At 41.2% G+C, this 23,312-nt stretch overlaps 1 protein-coding gene across 1 annotated transcript; it reads right to left on the bottom strand.

The window, feature by feature from the left end:
* Positions 1–3,876: 3,876 nt before the first annotated feature.
* Positions 3,877–13,033, bottom strand: LOC137341112 (somatostatin receptor type 5-like). The gene is made up of 2 exons (XM_068004040.1): positions 11,003–13,033; positions 3,877–4,033 (listed from the first exon to the last, which is right to left on the bottom strand). The coding sequence occupies exon 1, from the start codon at positions 12,866–12,868 to the stop codon at positions 11,678–11,680; it is 1,191 nt and encodes a 396-aa protein (XP_067860141.1). The 5' UTR covers positions 12,869–13,033; the 3' UTR covers positions 3,877–4,033; positions 11,003–11,677.
* Positions 13,034–23,312: the final 10,279 nt, after the last annotated feature.

The following is a 23,312-nucleotide window of genomic DNA, read 5'->3' as shown; positions in this document are numbered from 1 at the left end:
AGATAAATCCGTCCACGGTGAAGTCAGCCAATGAGCAGAAAAAAATGTTATTGCTCACGTGGCTAAAAAATGCTACAAGTTCAATTTCTCACCCACAGAGTAGCATTTAACACTCGGAGGGCTGAGAATTCTGAAATAGACTCGTTTTTAAATATAGCATTAAACCATCTTTAAAGAGACTTGGGTAATAGAATGCAATTTAATACAATTTTTCTTAAGTTCACCTGTCAGTCTGAAAGAGACCTATTACTGATAGCATCACATCACTGTACATAGGGAGATGCTTTAAACATTACACGGCTGTTTAGGAAAGTAACACTGTCACAAAGATGCCAAGAAAAGTGTTGGCATCACAGTACTCTGTAACTCTTGATGTCACCATACAGTAGGATGTCAACTACCTTCTAAATATTGTTCAATAGTTTTTCATAGAAAATAGAAATGTTGCATATCTGTCTATCTGTAATGCACTGGGATAAAGTGGTACACACACTCAATATATACATCATAGAATCATAGAATGATACAGTACAGAAGGAGGCCATTCAGCCCATCGTGCCTGTGCTGGGTCTTTGAAAGAGCTATCCAATTAGTCCCACCCAAGGATAGTGGAAGTATATTCAATAATAACTTTCAAAAGGGAATTGGATAAATACTTGAAGGGGAAAATTTTGCAGGGCTATTGGGAAAGGGCAGGGAAGTGGGACTAATTGGATAGCTCTTTCAAAGACCCGGCACAGGCACGATGGGTCGAATGACCTCCTTCTGTGCTGTACCAGTCTACGATTCTATGATGTGTATATTGTGTGTGTGTACCACTTTATTCCAGTCTATCCCAAACAGGAAACATGTTAGCAGTGCAATTATTGACTGATGGTTAATAAATGTGTTGCCTGCAGTAAAGTCAAGAAAAAGAATATTAATAGCATTTCTTCAAAACTAAAATGATACAGTCCAGTGGTGTAGCGAGCAATCTGAATTTTGTACACAGCAACCAATCCATTGTCCTCCTTCACATTCCCTCTAGCCCAGCATCCCTGGGATTTAAGTGCACTAAATTTGGAGATATAGCCACAAATGCCACTTCCTGCCAGATCCTGTCTGGATCAGAATTTTAAAAAGCCAGCATGTTCTCTGGATTCTCGAGATTCAGGAACTGTCCCTCTAGATTGGAAAATTGCACATGTCACTCCGCTTTTTAAGAAAGGAGAGAGAGGGAAACCAGGGAATTAGAGACCAGTTAGCCTAACATCTGTTGTGGGGAAAATGCTGGAGTCTATAATTAAGGATAGGGTGACTGAACACCTCAAGAATTTTCAGTTAATCAGAGAGAGCCAGCATGGATTTGTGAAAGGTAGGTCGTGCCTGACAAACCTGATTGAATTTTTTGAAGAGGTGACTAAAGTAATGGACAGGGGAATGTCAATGGATGTTATTTATATGGACTTCCAGAAGGCATTTGATAAGGTCCCACATATGAGACTGTTAGCTAAGATAGAAGCCCATGGAATCGAGGGAAAAGTACAGACTTGGTTAGGAAGTTGGCTGAGCGAAAGGCGACAGAGAGTTGGGATAATGGGTAGGTACTCACATTGACAGGGTGAGACGAGTGGAGTCCCGCAGGGATTTGTCTTGGGGCCTCAATTATTCACAATATTTATTAACGACTTAGATGAAGGCACAGAAAGTCTCATATCTAAGTTTGCCGATGACACAAAGATTGGTGGCATTGTAAGCAGTGTAGATGAAAACATAAAATTACAAAGCGATATTGATAGATTAGGTGAATGGGCAAAACTGTGGCAAATGGAATTCAATGTAAACAAATGTGAGGTCATCCACTTTGGATCAAAAAAGGATAGAACAGGGTACTTTCTAAATGATAAAAAGTTAAAAACATTGGATGTCCAAAGGGACTTAGGGGTTCAGGTACATCGATCATTGAAGTGTCATGAACAGGTGCAGAAAATAATCAAGAAGGCTAATGGAATGCTGGCCTTTATATCTAGAGGACTAGAGTACAAGGGGGCAGAAATTATGCTGCAGCTATACAAAACCCTGGTTAGACCGCACCTGGAGTACTTTGAGCAGTTCTGGGCACCGCACCTTCGGAAGGACATATTGGCCTTGGAGGGAGTGCAGCGAGGTTTACTGGAATGATACTCGGACTTCAAGGGTTAAGTTACGAGGAGAGATTACACAAATTGGGGTTGTATTCTCTAGAGTTTCAAAGGTTAAAGGGTGATCTGATCACAGGTTATAAGATATTAAGGGGAACGGACAGAGTGGATAGAGAGAAACTATTTCCGCTGGTTGGGGATTTTAGGAGTAGGGAGCACAGTCTAAAAATTAGAGCCAGACCTTTCAGGAGCGAGATTAGAAAACATTTCTACACACAAAGGGTGGTAGAAGTTTGGAACTCTCTTCCGCAAATGGCAATTGATACTAGCTCAATTGCTAAATTTAAATCTGAGATAGCTTTTTGGCAACCAAAGGTATTAAGGGATATGGGCCAAATGTGGGTATATGGAGTTAGATCACAGATCAGCCATGATCTTATCAAATGGCAGAGCAGGCACGAGGGGCTGAATGGCCTGTTCCTATTTTCCTATGAAAACAACTGATGCTCTGAGTCACCTGAAAAAGGCAGAGGTAAGGGACATTCTTTTGTGAATGCCAGTCTATTGATCAGTTTTTTGATGTCTGAATGTTATTACTGCGACTGTGTATGCTTGCTTGTGCCTAGTTCTGTTTGCATATACAAAGATTACATGTTACTTAAGTTAGAATCCTCAAATAAGATCTCTGTTCTTGTAAATAAATGCTGCAGACAGCAGATTGGAAGAGGATCTAGCCCAGAAGGTTTGTTCTAGTTTTGTGTGTAATACTGACAGTCTATTATTTGACCTTATCGGTCTCTGGGAGTGAGTTTCAGCAGTACTCAGCCAAGCCACTAGATGGAGAGCTTTGCTATCTTGGGTTGTTCCCATTTCAGATGTAGGTGGGAAAGGAACTGGTGAATTACTTTAATCTGCTGCAAGCAAACCTTCTACGAGCTGCTCATGGGCCAACAATAGCATGAGTCGTCGAGGAAATTACTTCTTCAGACTTTGTCCCACCTTCCTGACTGAAGGAGCTTCACCATGATGAGCAGCTCATGAGAAATGGAGTAAGGGGACAGCAGACAGCAACACAATATGGACTGTCCTATAAAAACAAATGTAAGGAATCTTACAACACCAGGTTATAGTCCAACAAATTTATTTTAAAATCACAAGCTTTCGGAGATTATCTCCTTCGTCATTCATCTGACGAAGGAGATAATCTCCGAAAGCTTGTGATTTTAAAATAAATTTGTTGGACTATAACCTGGTGTTGTAAGATTCCTTACATTTGTCCACCCCAGTCCATCACCGGCATCTCCACACTATAAAAACAAGATAGCATTTGGACAAAAATCATCAGAGTAAAAAGAAATGGTAACGTTTCTCTTCTAACGTGAACAAGTATCTTCAGTAATTAACATTTTCTGTAGATCATTGCTGTAGGTACTCAATCTGTTTTTTTAACCAATATTAATTTGTGAAATGAAGAGTAGATGAACATTAAATCACATCAACAACAAGCCTAAAAGATCATGTCCTGAGGTGGGTTATTTTTAGTAAGTCACCCCAATAAGTCATTTTATTCAACTCATTTCATATTTTTAAAGGAATTGGTATGCAGCTCCAGCAAGGACTTATGAGAGTAATAAATCACTGGTAATACATCATTACTATCATCAGCATATGTGTGCAATAAAAGCTGTTGTTAATAATACCTTATGAATTGATCTGTTTTGTTGAATGGCAAAACTGCGTGACTCTTGCTGTCAGTTGTGGGTTTAGGTCTTTTCAATTGTTCTTTTTCTTTCATTCCTCATCAGTTTTTTCTACCAATTTCACCCCCACTGCTCCCTTCATCTCCTTACTTGGGTACAGTTCCATGGGTGATGGTTTCCCGACTTGATCTCATCCAGGATGCCAGTGTTCATCTGCAAGCCATGACAGGGAGGGTCATCAAACAATTTCACAGCTGCACCCAATCCTGCCACTGCCCAAGGACCATACCTGCATGTACTTTCAGCAGGGCTCGCTAGACAGCAACAAGGATCAGGTGTCCTGGCCGAGCTTTCAGCAGGTTCTTGAATTCTGTCGTAATCCCTGGCCAATTTGTTTGTAACAATGAAAAATGTACAATAAAAATGTATGAATCTTGTTGTCCCAAAACACTGATAATCTTATTGGAAGAGTGTGCCTTTAGCATTTCAAACTTTAAACTTTCACATAAATCACATTTAAAATAACTTCAAATTCAATTACATGTGCAAAATTTGTATATGGCTACAATTCCACTGCCTCTATAATAAATGCATCAATGCATTCCTAACTTACAATCTGTTAACAGTGAATATAATAGTCATTGGATCTCACAATGGCAGTTCCACTGTCCCTACAGTCTCAAGAACTAACTCAATAAAATATTATTTTCTGTTTCTAATACTATTTGGAATCTAATTACAGTTCAACTCAACAAAAAAACCTGGAATGTATGCAATTAGTTTATAAAATTAGTAATGCAGGAGCTGTGTGCCCACTCTGAGTCAAGATATACTTGTTATTAGTACAGTATTTAAAATCCCCAAAGTAATGGGTTGATTTGAACAGGATATCAGTTTTATTCTTTATATACTTTATATACTTATTGTAAAGTAGAATTGCAGATTAATTTTGCAGGGATCATTTAATTTTTTTAAAATTACAATTAAATGGCAATTAGAAGAAATGATTTTGAGATTGCTTAATGAGGTATGTTTTTCTTTACTTGCTTTAAGTGCCCTATCTTTCTGAACTGTTGCTTGGAGCTTATCTGTACAAGTAAATGTCCCAAAGCTACCTGTGCTACACAGCACATTGTTGGGAACTGCCGAGTTTGAAGCTCTTAGAACTTGAAATGAATTCAAATTAGTTAAGTTTGAATTATTGTAAAATTTGGATAAAATAAATTCTGTGCTCTGTCATTCTAGCTTAAAGAAATGCACTGAAACACAAATATGACACAACTCTTAATGAAATTGTAAAATATATGGGAGCCTGATTTGACAGCAACCCGAATCTTAAAAGGACACTATGTATTCTGTTGTTGGCGGCAGAATCATTAATACAGAAATTCTATTATCAACAACAAAAGATCACATTTTTCATTGAAAAACTAAAAAATCTCCATGGTTATAAAATAACTGGTTATGGTTATAAAATAACAGGGACTGATTAGGAACAGTCAGCATGGTTTTGTGAGAGGAAAATCATGTCTCACGAATTTGATTGAGTTTTTTGAAGGGGTAACCAAGAAGATAGATGAGGGCTGTGCAGTAGACGTGGTCTACATGGACTTCAGCAAAGCCTTTGACAAGGTACCACATGGTAGGTTGTTACATAAGGTTAAATCTCATGGGATCCAAGGTGAGGTAGCCAATTGGATACAAAATTGGCTTGACGACAGAAGACAGAGGGTGGTTGTGGAGGGTTGTTTTTCAAACTGGAGGCCTGTGTCCAGCGGTGTGCCTCAGGGATCGGTGCTGGGTCCGCTGTTATTTGTTATTTATATTAATGATTTGGATGAGAATTCAGGAGGCATGGTTAGTAAGTTTGCAGATGACACCAAGATTGGTGGCATTGTGGACAGTGAAGAAGGTTATCTAGGATTGCAACGGGACCTTGATAAATTGGGCCATTGGGCCGATGAATGGCAGATGGAGTTTAATTTAGATAAATGTGAGGTGATGCATTTTGGTGGATCGAATCGGGCCAGGACCTACTCCGTTAATGGTAGGGCGTTGGGGAGAGTTATAGAACAAAGAGATCTAGGAGTACAGGTTCATAGCTCCTTGAAAGTGGAGTCACAGGTGGATAGGGTGGTGAAGAAGGCATTCGGCATGCTTGGTTTCATTGGTCAGAACATTGAATACAAGAGTTGGGATGTCTTGTTGAAGTTGTACAGGACATTAGTAAGGCCACACTTGGAATACTGTGTACAGTTCTGGTCACCCTATCATAGAAAGGATATTATTAAACTAGAAAAAGTGCAGAAAAGATTTACTAGGATGCTACCGGGATTTTATGGTTTGACTTATAGGGAGAGGTTAGATAGACTGGGACTTTTTTCCCTGGAGAGTAGGAGGTTTAGGCGTGATCTTATAGAAGTCTATAAAATAATGAGGGGCATAGATAAGGTAGATAGTCAAAATCTTTTCCCAAAGGTAGGGGAGTCTATAACGAGGGGACATAGATTTAAGGTGAGAGGGGAGAGATACAAAAGGGTCCAGAGGGGCAATTTTTTCACTCAAAGGGTGGTGAGTGTCTGGAACGAGCTGCCAGAGGCAGTAGTAGAGGCGGGTACAATTTTGTCTTTTAAAAAGCATTTGGACAGTTACATGGGTAAGATGGGTATAGAGGGATATGGGCCAAGTGCAGGCAATTGGGTCTAGCTTAGTGGTATAAACTGGGCGACATGGACATGTTGGGCCGAAGGGCCTGTTTCCATGTTGTAACTTCTATGATTCTATGAAAACACAAAGGTGTACAATTAATGATGCCCTGACCCTGAGGAAAGCCATCAATTTGGTAAAACTGTAGCTGCTCCTACTGTTACTGGTCAGGTTGGCTGTATATGTAGCTGATGTATGACAATATAGAGCTTCAGTTACATTCTTACTGAAATGGTATTGATTCCTGAGATGGGGATTCTCTTGGGGATAGCTCGAAGGACCATGCACAACTGAGAGGAATGGTAAACTTCATTGCCACTGGTAGTATAGAGCGAATGGGTAGAATGTCCTTCTAGGTCTTCCTCGATCAAATGGCACACCTCACATACAGCATCTCTGATGAGCCAGAACCTACTTGTGCACTGCTCCTCTGTCATGCCAAGTAGTTGCCTTTGTTGTAATAAATGCACTGCCTAGATAATACCTGTGATAGTGCACCCCTTATGCATTCACTACTCCAGAAGAGGTCGAAGCAGTGCTTTATACAGTTACAATTATGGTTTGTATCCTATTCTAACTCTACTGCAATTCCAAGCACTAGTTTGATTGTTTTAAAGCTTTTTCCACAATAACCCTTGTTCCTTTCCTGATCAGCATGCTGCATGACTTTTGCATCTAACATAAACACCCTATTCTGATCTCATACCAATTATTTTTACATCTACACTGAACTGTATTTGTCATCTTCTGGCCCATTTTCCCAAAGGTTGCAACTCCCATTGACCCTGATCGCATTATTTCTCATTGTTTGCTATAGCTCCAACTTTAATATATTTTGCAAACTGTTAAATTTTGCTTTTCATGCCATGATATATTAATATCAGGGGCCCTAGCACTTTGGGGTACCACCCCTATACTGCCTTTCCAACTGGAAAATGTCCTTTTATGACGATACTCCATTTCATCCAATTAGGCCAATTTTCTATTGAGTGCTTTAGTCTATATTCAGTGACTCTTAACTTTAACCATTAATCATTGATGTGGAATATTGTCAACACTTTTTGAAAATGTAATTGTATAACTGCATTACCCTTGCCACCATGGCAGTGATATCTGCAACATGAAGTAATATCTTCACAACATTCCAACATGCTAGTTCAGCTTAGCTTCCCCTTCCTGAGCCCATGCTCACTGTCTTTTATCAAGCTGTCCTTTTCAGATTCTTTGTATTTAAAATGCTGGCTAAGATTTTCTCTATGATTCATGTCTATGATGTCTCTTGGCCATTTTGAAACAATGGATTTATGTTTGTGATTTTCCAGTCCTTTGGAATGTCTCACAAATCTAAAGAAGTTTAAAAAATGTCGATTAAAGTTTTGTTAATTTTTACCTCCCTTCCACTGAATGTATGTTCTCTGTACCTGGTGTTTTACCTGCTTTAGAAGAATCTAACTTTTTTTTGTAACCATTTCTTTTGTTCGTAGCACACTGCCTAGCTCTTCCCCAGTTTATCTCTGAAAACCTTATCTCTGAAAACCTAATCTCTGAATTAGGCAAATCTCCATCCTATTCTTCTGTAAAAACTGATACAAATTAACTGTTTAAAAGCTGTTCTTTTTCTTATCCCCCGGGTTCATAAATATGCTGTCACTTTTAAATGGCCCGATGCTTTCTATTACCCTTTGTCTACTATATATTTGAACAACCCTTTGTTCCAACTTGAGATGTTTTTCATAATTTGACTGATGTACTTTCTTTTTAACTTGATTTTTGTTTTTTTACAATTCTCCTAATCCTCCTTAAAAGATTCTATTTTAAATGGCTTCTGTTTGTCGCTTAAAATTCTATTTACATCCCTACTTAACTATGTTGGCCTCTGTTGTCCTTTTAATTATTTTTGTTTTACAAAGTTGAATTTTGACTGCAGCCTCTCCAACATTTATAGATTTTCCATATACTTTAGATTCCTAGTAAACTTTAACATTTTTCACATTTCCTCAAAAGTCTGTTCTTTTAAATTTCAATATTTTTGTGTTACTGCCTTTTCCATACACCTTCATGAGCATTTCACATCTAACAAGATCAGTGGATCATAGATGTTCCTCAAGTTCAAATGTATTTACCATAACGAGCTTGACTCCCCATCATTAAATCCAAAATAATCTCTGACTTTGTTGGTTGTCCAATGTGTGGTGAAGCAATATTTTTTCTGCTTCTAAGAGCATATATCTTCTTAGTTGTTCTGCTGCTGTTACTCAAGTCCAATATTTGGGTAATTGAAATCCCCATCATCAATGTAAATCTTGTGCTTTGCCGTGTAAAGTGGACATAATTTTCTGGAAAGCTCCCAAAGCCCATCCTGCGTACTCAATCTGCAACAAATTCCAATCAACTCTATAGCAGGTCTTTAACCAAGGCATTTTGTCATGGCTCAGGAACATATTGTTCAGGAACATGTTGTTGCATCAACTTGTCTCTTCTAACTGTCCATTGAATATTAGCTTTAATACTTCTAGATCAGATGAGTTCTATCAACTGTGTGGATAGTGTTTCAAGCCATGAACTCAGTACCTCAGCTAAAATCTTGAGATCACAGTTCAAGATGGACACTTACCAGTATTGGTTTCTAATGTTTCACCATAATAGTTCAGACCACATAGCACGATGAACCCTAATGGGGCTCAACAAGTGGAATACGGTTTATATACCTGTGCAAAGAGTTCCTTTTTTTCTAAGCAGAGTGTTCCTTCATAGTATCCATATTTAAAATTCAACAATAACATGTTGGTCTTTAGGCCTAGTTTCTTATTTGGCCTATATATATATATATATATTCATAGTCACTTCTCAATATTATTCAGTACAATTTTGCAGAAGATTTACAGCCAACTGAGTTGTTAACTTGATCCAAATATTTGAACCTAAGGGCCTAAAATTCTGATGCTTTGAAACCGAAGTGTCTCTGAGATCCTCCGAGATCTCTGCGTGCCTCCATTTCTGGCCTCTTGTGCGTCCCCAATTTTAATTGCTCCACCATTGGTGGTTGTGCCTTCAGCTTTCTAGACCAATCACTGACCCTACTCAAAGATTTTTTTTTAGTACTGTATGGTAAATTATATAACAGGGCAATTAGAGGCAATTATATCGAAGGCAGATATTGTCCTGAGTTTGACCTTGATGGTTGATGGGACCACAGAAAGACATAGAAAAACAAAGTAAGCACAGCGGGATATAACATACCAAAATGAGATACAAATAATGCTGGGTGGGGGGAGGGGGGAATCACGGGTAGACTTCTTTCTCCTTTGTGAATGTATGTCACCATTTCACTAAAGGAATCAAAATCTAAACACGTTCAAATTGTTCTAATTTTCTGAATTAATCTGATGAGGTGAAACTCAGGCCATTTGTACCCAGGACCAAAACCAACTCCCAACTCTGTCCATCCATTGGCAGGATCATGTTTCAACAAAGTACTTTTACACAACATCGCAATGTTGTCATTATTAAAGTACGAAGAGCGTAGGAAATGTAATTTAACCATTTGAGCGCTGATCCTCCTGGTACCTTATGCAACATTAATCCATTCACTCACCTAACATCTACAGCACTAAAAGTCGGTGAAATTAGAATGCAGATAATCATGAAGACAGTTAAATACAAAGCAACATGAATATTTTAGATCTTATGTCCGAATAAAGCTGTTGTGAATAAACTAATGTAACTCATTAGACCACACGATCACTTTAAGTTGGGTTTTATTTGATTGTGGAGTTGATCTTGCGTTTTCTAAAATAGCGGGAAGTGAACAACCTTCTCAAAGTAGTTAAGAATGCAGATGGGAATAATTCGTGCAACAGAATGTGTGAAATATTCGAGAAAAACACTCTCGATTCTTGGACAAAAGCCCTTGAAATGACACGGTTGAAGACGAATCTACCCACGCTTAGCTACTTTGGTGGGGGCGTTAACACGTACCTTTAAATGGATTAGTGTCTTCCTAAAATAGCAAGAGAGCAATTTTAGACCCTTAGTGTCCCATTGCAGTAAGTAGTTTATTTACAAATGTTACTGCTTGCGAAGCGCTTTGGGGCGTTTCTGAGAGATGTGGTACGGACTGCAGAAATGCAAGTTCTTTTTCGACAATGAAAATGCGAGAACTCAACTTTTTAATTGTTAAAAGTACAAAACTATACAATTAACTTTGTTTAGTATTTACTGAGAGGTTTGCAAGGCACGTTTAATCCATATTTGCATAGCTTCTAAAAATAATTCAAGCTTACAAGTCTATTTTCAATTTGAATTCACCAGTCCTGGAGAGATGCAATTGCTGCATTGAACAGTTTGCGCCGGTTTATTCATGAACTCCGAAAGGTTCAAGAACAAATCCTGTTTTTTTAAAGCCAAACACCTATTAAAACCCCTAACCTGGTGTGTACAAGTAACTAGTTTGTGGAATTAGTAGAAAATGTATACCTTTTGCATGCGTTCCTTGTAACAGAATTAGAGCTGCAAAATTCCAGTTAAGTGATTTTCCACCTCCAGCGTACACGAGTTTACGACACTAATTCCGGCTGTTGCGAGGCTGTATTTTGACTCCGTTGGGCTTTATTCTTGAAATACAGATTTTACAATATTTTATAGAGAACAAGTCACTGAACAAAATAATTCACTGTATATGAAGCGCTTTGAGAGTTTTCTGAGCGAAATGTTAGGGCGCAATGTAACTGCAACTCTCCCTCTTACCGACAATTAAATGTTGCTGTATTCATCTATATCCTGGAATATAATTATTAGAGGCACACACTGATATAATGTGACTATTCTGAACATAAACTGACTGTAGATGCGCCAGGCTGTCCAATCACCATTGAATCTACAGCTTCCTATCAGAGTATAACCCGGGTATATTTAATGTTCTGTTTCAGTTAGCTTTCAACATGATTCTTCATAAAAAAAGTAGCTTATAAAAATAACATTCAAAGCAACCCAGACCTATGCCCAGAAATCGTGGCCCTTGCATTTCTTTTGTTGTGGAACCAATTCGAACCAAACTTTTAATGTGTTTGACACGCGCCGTCTCCAGTCAAAGTTCTCGGGTTCACTCTCTCCTGGTTGTGCAAAAACGTCCTCGACTGAACATTCGTTTATTTAAATCTCTCTCGTTTCGAGAAACTGCTTGGAGGAGGGACGGTCAGCACTGGGAAGGATGTCGAGCACGCTCTCCACTTCCCCACCAGAAAGAGTCACATGGGACTCGGTCAGATCCTGCATCTGGTGATCTTCCCGACCTTTTCCGAAGGGAACTTTTTTTCTCAGCACGAATTTGGGGCACAGCATCATTTGGAAACTTCTCCAGAAACTTTCTGACAGGCAGATGTAGAGGATGGGATTGGCGCAGCTGTTGAAGTAGGAGAGGGCCACCATGAACTCGAAGATCCTCCTCATGGAGAAGGTATCAGGAATGGGAAAGAAGGCAAAGCAGATGTTGATGATGTAGAATGGGAGCCAGCAAATAACAAAGGCCACCACTATAGCCACCACCATGCTGGTGATCTTCTTCTCTGAGTTATCTGACTCAGTGCTATGGGATGATATCAAGGCGGTCTTTATTCTCATCAGCAACAAGATGTAGCAGAACGAGATAATGGTGAAAGGTAACGCGAATCCCAACACAAAGGTATAGACAATGAAGGCAGTGGTCCAGACAAACATGGGCTCCGGCCAGATTAAAGTACATATATCAGTAGTGCCATCCACATCCGAATAGATTGCCATGGGGATCACAGGTATGAAGGAGATCATCCACAGGATTACACTGACTTTCTTTGCCAGGCTTGGGCTGCGCCATTTCGAAGATCTAATGGGATGCGCCACGGCTAGGTACCTGTCGATGCTCATCACCGTGATACAGAAAACACTGGTAAACTGGTTAATGCCGTCAAGGATCATCACCAACCTGCACATGAGCCCACCAAAGGGCCAGCGATGGAGAGCGATCTGCAATGCAAGAAATGGTAGTCCCAACATGAACAGGCCGTCTGCCATTGCCAGGTTAAATATGTAGATGTTTGTCACTGTCCTCATCTTTACTTGTTGGATAATGGTGAAGATTACCAAAGAATTGCCAACCAGTCCCACCACACAAACCAAGCAGTAGAGTATGGGGATCAGGATATCGTAGATACTTGAGGGGACGCCATCCTCAAAGTCCTCTGTGGCATTTGCCGGCCACAATCCATCGGAGGTGTTGCTTGCAGCCTCCAATTGAAAGAAAGCTTCAGCATCCACTTTGACAACAGATGTGTTCATTTCGGACGGGAAATAACTCGTTTTAATCATTTTTTTTGTTGCTACAGCAGAGACAGAATTAAGACAACCGATCACTTCTACGTGTTCTATAGACACTCACTGGAACTGGTCGTTTCACCAGCTGAATGGCCAATTCGGAATCCTGGACACCTTTCTGCTTCTGATCTGTGGTGTTTTGTGACTCATTTCGAGCCGTTTCCACAGCTCCATCTGTTCAGTGCCCCAGATCGCTGAACTCTTGTTTCCATAATCACTCTCTTTCAAATACTTTCCAACTTTCCAACTTTCCTGGTATTAAGTTACTTTGTCAAAGGTCATCAGTTAAGGCACAGCGCCCGCTACAGCTAATTACAACTTCCATCACTCATCTCAGGAGAAGTTTACCATTTCTGTCAAAAACGACTAATTTCAACGAACCTCTTTACTGTCTGGATCAACGTGTAATACTAGTTACTGTCTTGACATTAACTTTTGGTGTGTTTAAACAGATCAGATTTACTTGTCAAATACTCGCTCACTAAATTCCAACCTCTTCAAATATCTTTTCATGTACCCTCGAATATTTTATCTTTTCAGGTATTCAGTCAAATAAAAGTAGCATATTGGCTATTCGTTGGTGGGTCGTTGGGGGCTGAAATGTCAGGTCGGTGATTTTGGGAAAAGTTTTGGTGAAAGATCGATGTGAACTCGTAGATAGTGAAATGGAGCGTTCTGCTGTGACACAGGCAGGCTGGAAGTAACGCGAGCAGCGAGCAGGTCGTAATCTCATACACAATACAATGAATATATAATTAGAAAGGGAGAATGATTTTCCCCAAGATTTAATTAGCACTCTATTAAAGGCAGCTTTCAAATAAGATGCACATGCGACACACACCGGATGACTGAAACTATTTGAACAATGTCCTAAAACAGACAACTCCGGATGCCACTTTTTCGATGATTATGTCAAGGCATCCCTGGAATTTCTGAAAGTATTCTCCTTCCTCATCAATCACAGCTCACGCCTAATTTAACACTTTCCCGTTTGGCAAATTTTCATAATTCAAAAATAAAATATTGCATTTCTGGAATCCTGTTGGTTGATGAGCAGCGCTTAAAAGTGACTTGGTTTCAAACCTTTCTCAGAAAGTATTAAGCCTCTAATTTCACCGAGTTTCTTTTTGGTTTTAAAACCGCTAATGTTGCTGTTCCCCGATAATTATGGCAATGATTTGGGAAGGAGGGCTTGCTTTCATGCAACAAAACTGTGAGATTAGAAGGCGTTTTAATTTAATTCAGCACCGTTAACATTATAGTGCTAAACATGGAGGAGAGAATGAACTATATATTTGAGAGATTTTTAAAATGACCTTTATCTAATAGATATCACTCTTCAAACAAAGAACACTGAACGTTTCACTGCTGAAGGCAGCGGGACATGTGTATTTCGGTCAGGTTTTGCATAGTTTAGAACATCAATTGACTTGTCAAATAATGGATTGAGTATAAATATTTAATAGAGTGGGATAAAGTCCAGTTACCCGTAGAGCTGGAGGCTCAAATCTAAAGTTATTCATTTTTGTGTCTGCAGAATTTTGCAAACGGCGGCTGGTAAAGGCCTGACTGAGCTGAAAGCAGCTGGAATGAAAGAGCGAAGAGAGCCACTGATTTAATGACACGGCGAAATGGATTGGGACTCCCCCCGCAACAGACTGAGCATTGGAGAATTCAAACCATTGCTTCTTCTAAAGTTTTGAAACCCTCTGCACCAACAGTGAATGTATTAACTTACCCTCCCTTTAAAAATGATTGTAAACAATTTTACAACACCAAGTTATAGTCCAACAATTTTATTTTAAAATCCACAAGCTTTCGGAGGCTTCCTCCTTCCTCAAAAATGATTGAAAACAATTTTACAACACCAAGTTATAGTCCAACAATTTTATTTTAAAATCCACGAGCTTTCGGAGGCTTCCTCCTTCCTTAAAAATGATGGCCTCGTTCTGCTCTTTGCTGAAGCCGCATCTCTCCCGCGTTTAGTTGAACGTGTTTGCGGACCGAGCTCCCTGTGCTGTGTCACTTACGCTGCACTCACTGCAGTCAAGCACTCTTTCAAAGGGCCATGCTGATATGTGGGACAGAATCAAAATGAATCGCTCCCACTTTTAAAACAGGTGACTGTTTTCGTTCTGAACTAACCTTTTTTTTAAAAAATGTAAACTCTCTCTTTCAAAAATAGGTTTAACTCCAAGGTTGGAAAGGTTTTGACAATTATTTGGAAAAGATACGCGGTGGGGATTTTTTTTAAACAATGGATTGATCAACAACCCTTCGGATTATATTTGGATTTGAGAGAGCCACGGAAACCGAAAACAAAACAAAAAGGTACGATCCAACTTCACTTTTTACGCGTAAAATCCTGGAGGTTGTGAAACCTTCCAGTCCCCGGCAAGTGTTTTATTTGTAGCTGATTATTAATCACATTCATCTCCAATCCGCTGAGCGGTGACTCACACAGCAAGCAGCACATTCCACCCTCTATCCGCAAACAGACACCGGCTGAATCGAAGGAGAGAAAAACGACGGCAAAGTTGGAATCTACCACACCATTCGGCGTTGTATCTTCGTTTATGGACTAAAAATTACTCCGGACTCCATAGAAAAAGTTGGAGAAAAGCGGCAATCTTAATTGTCATAGCTATTAGCGCACACTTTAAAGGAAACACGTTCTGAAGACGGATTTAAAACTTTAATTTGTCGAAAGAAATCACGTTTTCCATTATCCTTTGATAAATCAGAAACCGCATCACCAGAGAATACAATACGAACGAAGTATAGTGTGAGTGAGGCACAATCAAGGACTGCAGCCCGAGACTGTGGAATTGCCATAATAACTACTACAGGCTACAACACAAATTTCCCAAATGCAGGTTAAAAAAATACTGAAGTGATATTTTTTTACCAACGTTTTAATTCATATTTATTTCCAGTAATCTTCAAAATTGTGATCTGATCTGATCCATATCTCCTCCGCTCTTTACCTTTCAAGTTAGTGTTTTTCTGCAGTATATTTTCAATGGACAATACCTTCCATATAAATACTGTTCTTATTCTATCTGTAAAAGGCCGACATTCTCTCCACCGACCACCGTTCAAAGTTATTTAAATCCCGCAACAAAATAAAAAGCAAACCACGTGCAAATCGAACAAGTGTCCAGTTGTAATATAGACTCTTGTATCTTCCTCGCTGTAGAATTATAGAATTTTACAGCACATAAGAGGGAGGAATGGGGTATTCGGCTCATCGTGCTTTTGCCGGTTCTCTGAAGATTATTTAGGCCCATTCCCACTCCCTTTCCCCGTACCCATTTATTTTTATTTTCTTTTTAAAATACATACCCATTTCCTTTTAAAAGCTCTTATGGATTCTGCTTCCAACACTGTTACTGATGGGGCATTCTGTGCTCTAACAACCTCCTACTTCAAAAATTCTCCTGCCAAATCTCTTCATTCTTTTATTGTGTATATAAACTTAGGCCCTCCAGTTACAGGTTCATGGCTTCCCCCTTATTTACTTTTATAACATTTCAGAATTGGGTGCATAACATCCAGATCTTTTCATAACCTTCTTTGTTCGAATGGAAAGAGCACCAGTTCTTCGAGTCTTGTCTCATAACTAAAGCTTCACATCCCTGGTATCAACTAAGTGAATGTCTTCCACACCCTTTGCATAGACACTGCAATTTATATGAGGTCCAGTTAATGGGCCTGTTGACCTTGGCCTACATAATAACGGTGACTACTTTTCAAAATAGTACATTGGTTGTGAGATGATTTAGGATGCCCTGCCTTGAGGATGTGAAAGGCCCTATATAAATGCAAGTCCTTCCTTTCTTTTCCTGATGCTGCAGTTTCACATCTTAAAGATTCCCATTGTCCAAACCCCACAGATTTGTATAGGGAACAAGGTTATTCTGGAGCGCACTATAGCCATGTCTATGCTCATAAATGCACATTCTGGGGAAAGCATTTTGTGAGTAGCCTCTCACTTACACCTGACAGCATCCAAATTTTATCTACGGATTTGAATCATTCTGCAGCAATGAATCTAACATTCCTGATTAATTTGCTCCAATATTGGTTAAATGGGAATGATGCATTATTATTTTACCTATATTAACTCTCTGTCCAATGGGTACCGTTGCATAGTGGTTATGTTACTGGACTAGTAATCCGAGGTAATGAATTCCAATCCCATCCACGGCAGCTGGGGAATTTAAATTCAATTAATTAAATAAAATCTGGAATAAAAAAAAACTAGTATCAGTAATGGTGGCCATGAAACTACTGGATTGTCATAAAAACCCATCTAGTTCATTCATGTCCTTTAGGGAAGGAAACCTGCCATCCTTACCTGGTCTGGCCTACATGTGACTCCAGACCCACAGCAATGTGGTTGATTCTTAATGGCCTAGCAAGCCACTCAGTTGTCAAGAAGGTGGCTCACCACCACCTTCTCAAGGGCAATTCGGGATGGGCAATAAATGCCAGCCTTGCCAGTGACGTCCACATCCCATGAATGAATTAAAAAAAATATATGTTGTGATGCATCACCTGTGTGCACTGCATATCAACAAGCATAACCCACAGTATGTATTTAACTAGTTGGATCTAGTAAGAATCCTGTCTTGTAATGATAACCCCTGAGTTACGAGAAACAATGAAAATCCCAAAATGAAAGAGGGATTTTTAAGGAGACCCTGAAACATGAACTTACCTGTTATTTACACAGATGCTGACTGAGCTTGGTGAGTACTTCCAGAACGTTCTGCTCTTACTTCAGATTTCCAGCATCTGCAGTTTTTCTGTTTTATATTGCTGTCACACCGAGTCTTTGATTCAGTTAGTTCAAGATCTCACCTGTGTGATCTAAGAGGAGATGAGGAGACAGGTGTCAAGCAAAGGCGCCTTTTACTACACCAACAATAACAACTTGCATTTATGTCGTGCTTTCAATGTAGAAAAATGTCCCAATGTGTTTCACAGAAACAAATGGTGCTGAGCCTAGATGGGAGTGACCAAAAGCTTGGTCAAAATGTATGTTTTAAGCTGGGTCTTAAAGAAGGAGATATAGGTGCATGGGGGCTTAGGCAAGCAATGGGGCCGAGGTGGCTCAAGGCACAGCTGCCAAACATGGGAAAAAGGAAGTGGGGGTGCACAAAAGGCCAGAGTCAAAGCAACAGAGAGTTCAGGGAGAGATGGCAGATGATATTATGGAGATGAAAGTAGGTGGTCTTTGTAATCGAGAGGATATGAGATCAGAAGCTCAGCTTGGGGTTGAATAGGTCTCCAAGGTTGTGAACCCTCTCCTACAGCCTGAGACAGTGGTCGTGCAAGAGGATGGAGGAAATTGCAACTCACCCAAGACGATTGGCAGCCGTGCCTTGAGCCACCTAGGTCCCATGATCTGGAGACAATGTCGTCAGTGTATGTGAGCATTTCCAGCATTTTGTACTTTCGGTGCACAATGGATTTAGCCTCCATCGCCAGATGTGGCTGGACCACATCAAGTGCTAGTGGGATGCACTCTCCTCTGCCAAAACTGCTTACTACTCAAGGATCAAAGCAGTGATTATCCTACACTTATTTTCTCTACTACCGATCAACCCCTTAATCCCCTCTCCCCTGTCCCTTTCAGCCTCACCTCCAACAACGTTTGAAGAACTCATGGACTTCTTCTTCACTAAGATTGAGACCAACTGCTCAGCTTCCTCTGATGCTTCCCCCCTTCCCTATATCGGGAAAAGGAAGGGAGCAAGATTAGATCCATGGGGGGCTCTGGAGATAATGGTGCAGGGGTGGGAGGAGAATTCATTGCTGGAAACGCTCTGACTATGAACAGATAGGTAAGAGTTGGACCAAGCAAGGGCAGTCCAACTGAGGTGGATTAAGGAGGAGAGGCAGTGGAGGAGGATGATCTAGTTGACCCATGTCAAAGGCTGCAGAGAGGTTGAGGAGGATGTGGTGGGATATTGCACCACGGTCACAGTTACAGACGATCTAATTTGTGAGTTTGATCAGGATCATTTCAGTGCTGTGGCAGAGACGGAAACCTGATTGCAGAGATTCAAACGTGAAGTTGTGGTAAAGATGGTCATGGATTTGGGAGGCGACAACCCATTCAAGGACTTTGAAGAGAAAAGGAAGGTTGGAGGTGTGTTGGTGGTTTGCAAGGATAGAGGGGTTGAGGGCGGGCTTTTGAGGGAGGGGTGATGACGGCAGTTTTGAAAAGGGAGGGGGGACAGTACCTGAGAAGAGGGAACCATTTACATTGTCAGCTAGCTGTTGACCGGAGGTCACCGGTTACGGTTACTGGCTTAGTACAAAGAGGAGAAGTGTCAATTCTCTCTTAACTCTCAATTCACTTTATTCACGCCGTTAGATCATATACATACAGCTTATACGTCTGGTTAGATATAGGCATGCAGTTTACACCAGGTTATACAGTCTTATACCCAAACGAAGATCGAAACGCACACCCACTAGGTTTTTCTGGCACTCCCTGAGTGGTCACAGAATATAAAGGATAATAACCGAAAAGGAGAGCTGACGCTGGCCAGGCGTTCCGTTCTCTCTCTCTTTCGACGTCGTCTCTACGTCCCTGACGTAGGGTTTTCCACTTCTGCGATGGTTGGTCTCTCGAGTCTTCGCTCTGGCTTCCCGCCCCGTATCCTTCATTCTTGTTCCGAATCTTATCTCTTCAAGCTGTACTGTCTCTCTCCCTTTGGTTTAGGCCTACTCGCTTTTTGCCTGTGTCTTCTCCTCATTGGCTCTGTCCCAAGGACTGAGGTAGCATTACCTCATTACTCCTTTTCTAAATAAGGACTTGTGTCTTATCACATTTCCTTTGTTAATTCAAACCGGTTCAAGACAGTTGAGGCCAGGACTGAACTCAGGTTACTTTAGTTCAAAAGTCGTTTCTGCCTGTCTGTCAGCAGCTGACGTCTCAGGTTACTTTCTGCAGCCCCTGGCCAACATAGCGTAGCGGCCAGGAAGGGAAGTTGGATAGTCAGTAGTTTAGTGGGAATGGGATAAAGGCAGCAAAAGGTGGGTCTCATGAACAAAATGAGTTTAGAGAGGGCATGAGGAGATAGAAACTAGAGATGTGGGTTCAGGTCTGGGTGGTGGGGTAGCCTGGGGAGAGGTTTGGTTTGGGGGCAAGGGGAAAGGGGGGAAGCATCAGAGGAAGCTGAGCAGATGGTCTCAATCTTAGTGAAGAAGTCGTCCATGAGTTCTTCGAACGTTGTTGGAGTTGAGGCTGGAGGGGATAGGGGAGAGGGGATTAAGGAGATGATCGGTAGTAGAGAAAATAAGCCGAGGATAATCTCTGCTTTGACCCTTGAGTAGTAAGCAGTTTTGGCAGAGGAGAGTGCGTCCCACTAGCACTTGATGTGGTCCAGCCAGATTTGGCGATGGAGGCTAAATCCGTTGTGCATTTTCTATGTTTCTATGGGGTATGGGGAGAGAGTGGGAATATGGTATTGAGATAGAGGATCAGCCATGATCAGATTGAATGGCGGAGCAGGCTCGAAGGGCCGAATGGCCTACTCCTGCTCCTATTTGCTATGTTTCCATGTTTCCATGAAAGTACAAAATGCTGGAAATGCTCAGCAGGTGAGGAAGCATCAACGGAGAGAACAGAAAAGTTAATGTTTCAGGAATAGACCTCCTGAGCCGAGCTTCCAACCACATATCCACTCTGTCACAAAGACTGCCTACTTCCACCTCTGTAACATTGCCCGTCTCCGCTCCTGCCTCAGCCCATCTTCTGCTGAAATCCTCAGCTATGCCATCATCAGCTCCAGACTCGACTATTCCAATGCTTTCCTGATTCGCCTCCCATCCTCCATCCTTTGTTAACTTCAGCTCACCCGAAACTCTGCTGCCCCTATCCTAATCTGCAACAATTCCTGCTCACCCATCACTCCTGTGCTCACTGACCTACATTGACTCCCCCATTGCCTCACATTTAAAATACTCATCTTTGTGTTTAGTTCTCTGTATGGCGTCACTCCTCCGTATTTCTGTCGCCGTCTCCAGTCCCCAAAACCCTCTGAGAACTCTGCATTCCTCCAACTCTGGCTTCTTATGCATCCCACACTCCTTTCACTCCACCATTGGCAGTCGTGCTTTCAGCCGTCTAGGTCCAAAGCTCTGGAATTCCCTCCTAAATCGCTCTCCATCTTTAAGACCCACCTTAAAGCCCATGTCTTTGACCAAGCATTTAGTCACCCCTGCTAGTAACGGCTTCTTTGGCTCGGTGGCCATTTTTGTCTGATTACACTTCTGTGAAGCGCTGTGGGATTTTTTGTACACTATAAGTATTATATAGGAACATAGGAACAGGAGGAGGCCATTCAGCCCCTCGTGCCTGCTCCGCCATTTGATAAGATCATGGCTGATCTGTGATCGAGCTCCATATACCTGCCTTTGGCCCATATCCCTTAATACCTTTGGTTGCCAAAAAGCTATCTATCTCACATTTAAATTTAGCAATTGAGCTAGTATCAATTGCCGTTTGCGGAAGAGAGTTCCAAACTTCTACCACCCTTTGTGTGCAAATGCAAGTTTTTGTTGTTGTCAGCACTGTGTAGCAGATACGCTCCAGTCTGCATCCTTTAGACTTGAAGTGAAGATGGGGACCATACAAGAGGGTAAGACCAGGATGGGAGAGAGTAAAGGTTTTTCTGGAGACTGAGAAAAAAACAATTAGAGGTTGAATCATTCCAACCATTCTGGCACACTTCCGAGCAGTTAACTGATAAGCAGCTTTGGCAGAGTGCTGGAGCAAATCCAACTGGAAAACGTATAAAGCATTACAGTTCACAGTTTAGTGATAGTTGGCAAAATGTCATGGAGCTAGATTGAAAACTAGTGACAATTTATGAAACCATTTTTAGAGCTCAAATCGAAGAAGCCAAGGGCACTCAGGGAGTGTCCAGTATGAAAACAGGCAGGTCTCTGTAATTTAATAAAATACACGGGGAATTGCACTTGTGGTGCAAATTTCCTCTAATGCAATGAAGGATACATTACATATTCAACTGCCCTGTGGCATTTAAAATGGTGCTCCATTTCAGACAGGAGTCGAATGTTTTAAAAATATTCGCTGAATTCCAAAATGCGTAAAGAAACGATTGGAATTATTTATTAACGGGGCAGCACAAAAGATGATGCCATCGATCTTACTATCAATAGAGAAAAAAATACTTTGCAGCAGCATTCCCAGCGCAATGTTTGTCTGCATAGAGTCATAGAGTCATAGAGTTATACGGCACGGATAGAGGCCCTTCGGCCCATCGTGTCCGCGCCGGCCATCAAGCCCTGTCTACTCTAATCCCATATTCCAGCATTTGGTCCGTAGCCTTGTATGCTATGGCATTTCAAGTGCTCATCCAAATGCTTCTTGAATGTTGTGAGGGTTCCTGCCTCCACAACCCTTTCAGGCAGTGAGTTCCAGACTCCAACCACCCTCTGGGTGAAAAAGTTCTTTCTCAAATCCCCTCTAAACCTCCCGCCTTTTACCTTGAATCTATGTCCCCTTGTTATAGAACCCTCAACGAAGGGAAAAAGCTCCTTAGTATCCATCCTATCTGTGCCCCTCATAATTTTGTACACCTCAATCATGTCCCCCCTCAGCCTCCTCTGCTCCAAGGAAAACAAACCCAATCTTCCCAGTCTCTCTTCATAGCTGAAGCGCTCCAGCCCTGGTAACATCCTGGTGAATCTCCTCTGCACCCTCTCCAAAGCGATCACATCCTTCCTGTAGTGTGGCGACCAGAACTGCACACAGTACTCCAGCTGTGGCCTAACCAGTGTTTTATACAGCTCCATCATAACCTCCTTGCTCTTATATTCTATGCCTCGGCTAATAAAGGCAAGTATCCCATATGCCTTCTTTACCACCTTATCTACCTGTTCCGCCGCCTTCAGGGATCTGTGAACTTGCACACCAAGATCCCTCTGACCCTCTGTCTTGCCTAGGGTCCTCCCATTCATTGTGTATTCCCTTGCCTTGTTAGTCCCTCCAAAGTGCATCACCTCGCACTTTTCCGGGTTAAATTCCATTTGCCACTGTTCCGCCCATCTGACCAACCCATCTATATCGTCCTGCAGACTGAGGCTATCCTCCTCGCTATTTACCACCCTACCAATTTTTGTATCATCAGCGAACTTACTGATCATACCTTTTACATTCATATCCAAGTCATTAATGTAGACCACAAACAGCAAGGGACCCAGCACCGATCCCTGTGGTACCCCACTGGCCACAGGCTTCCAGTCACAAAAACAACCTTCGACCATCACCCTCTGCCTTCTGCCACTAAGCCAGTTTTGTATCCAAAGTGCCAAGGCACCCTGGATTCCATGGGCTCGTACCTTCTTGACCAGTCTCCTGTGGGGGACTTTATCGAAGGCCTTACTGAAATCC

Source organism: Heptranchias perlo, chromosome 23 (assembly GCF_035084215.1).
Source record: "Heptranchias perlo isolate sHepPer1 chromosome 23, sHepPer1.hap1, whole genome shotgun sequence".
NCBI lineage: Eukaryota > Metazoa > Chordata > Chondrichthyes > Hexanchiformes > Hexanchidae > Heptranchias > Heptranchias perlo.
The sequence above is the reverse complement of the archived record's forward strand: the minus strand, read 5'-3'. Positions and strand labels throughout refer to the sequence as shown.

What these genes read in the sequence shown, in the direction of transcription:
- LOC137341112 (XM_068004040.1), bottom strand. Translation starts at nt 12,868, where the DNA reads ATGATTAAAACGAGTTATTTCCCGTCCGAAATGAACACATCTGTTGTC.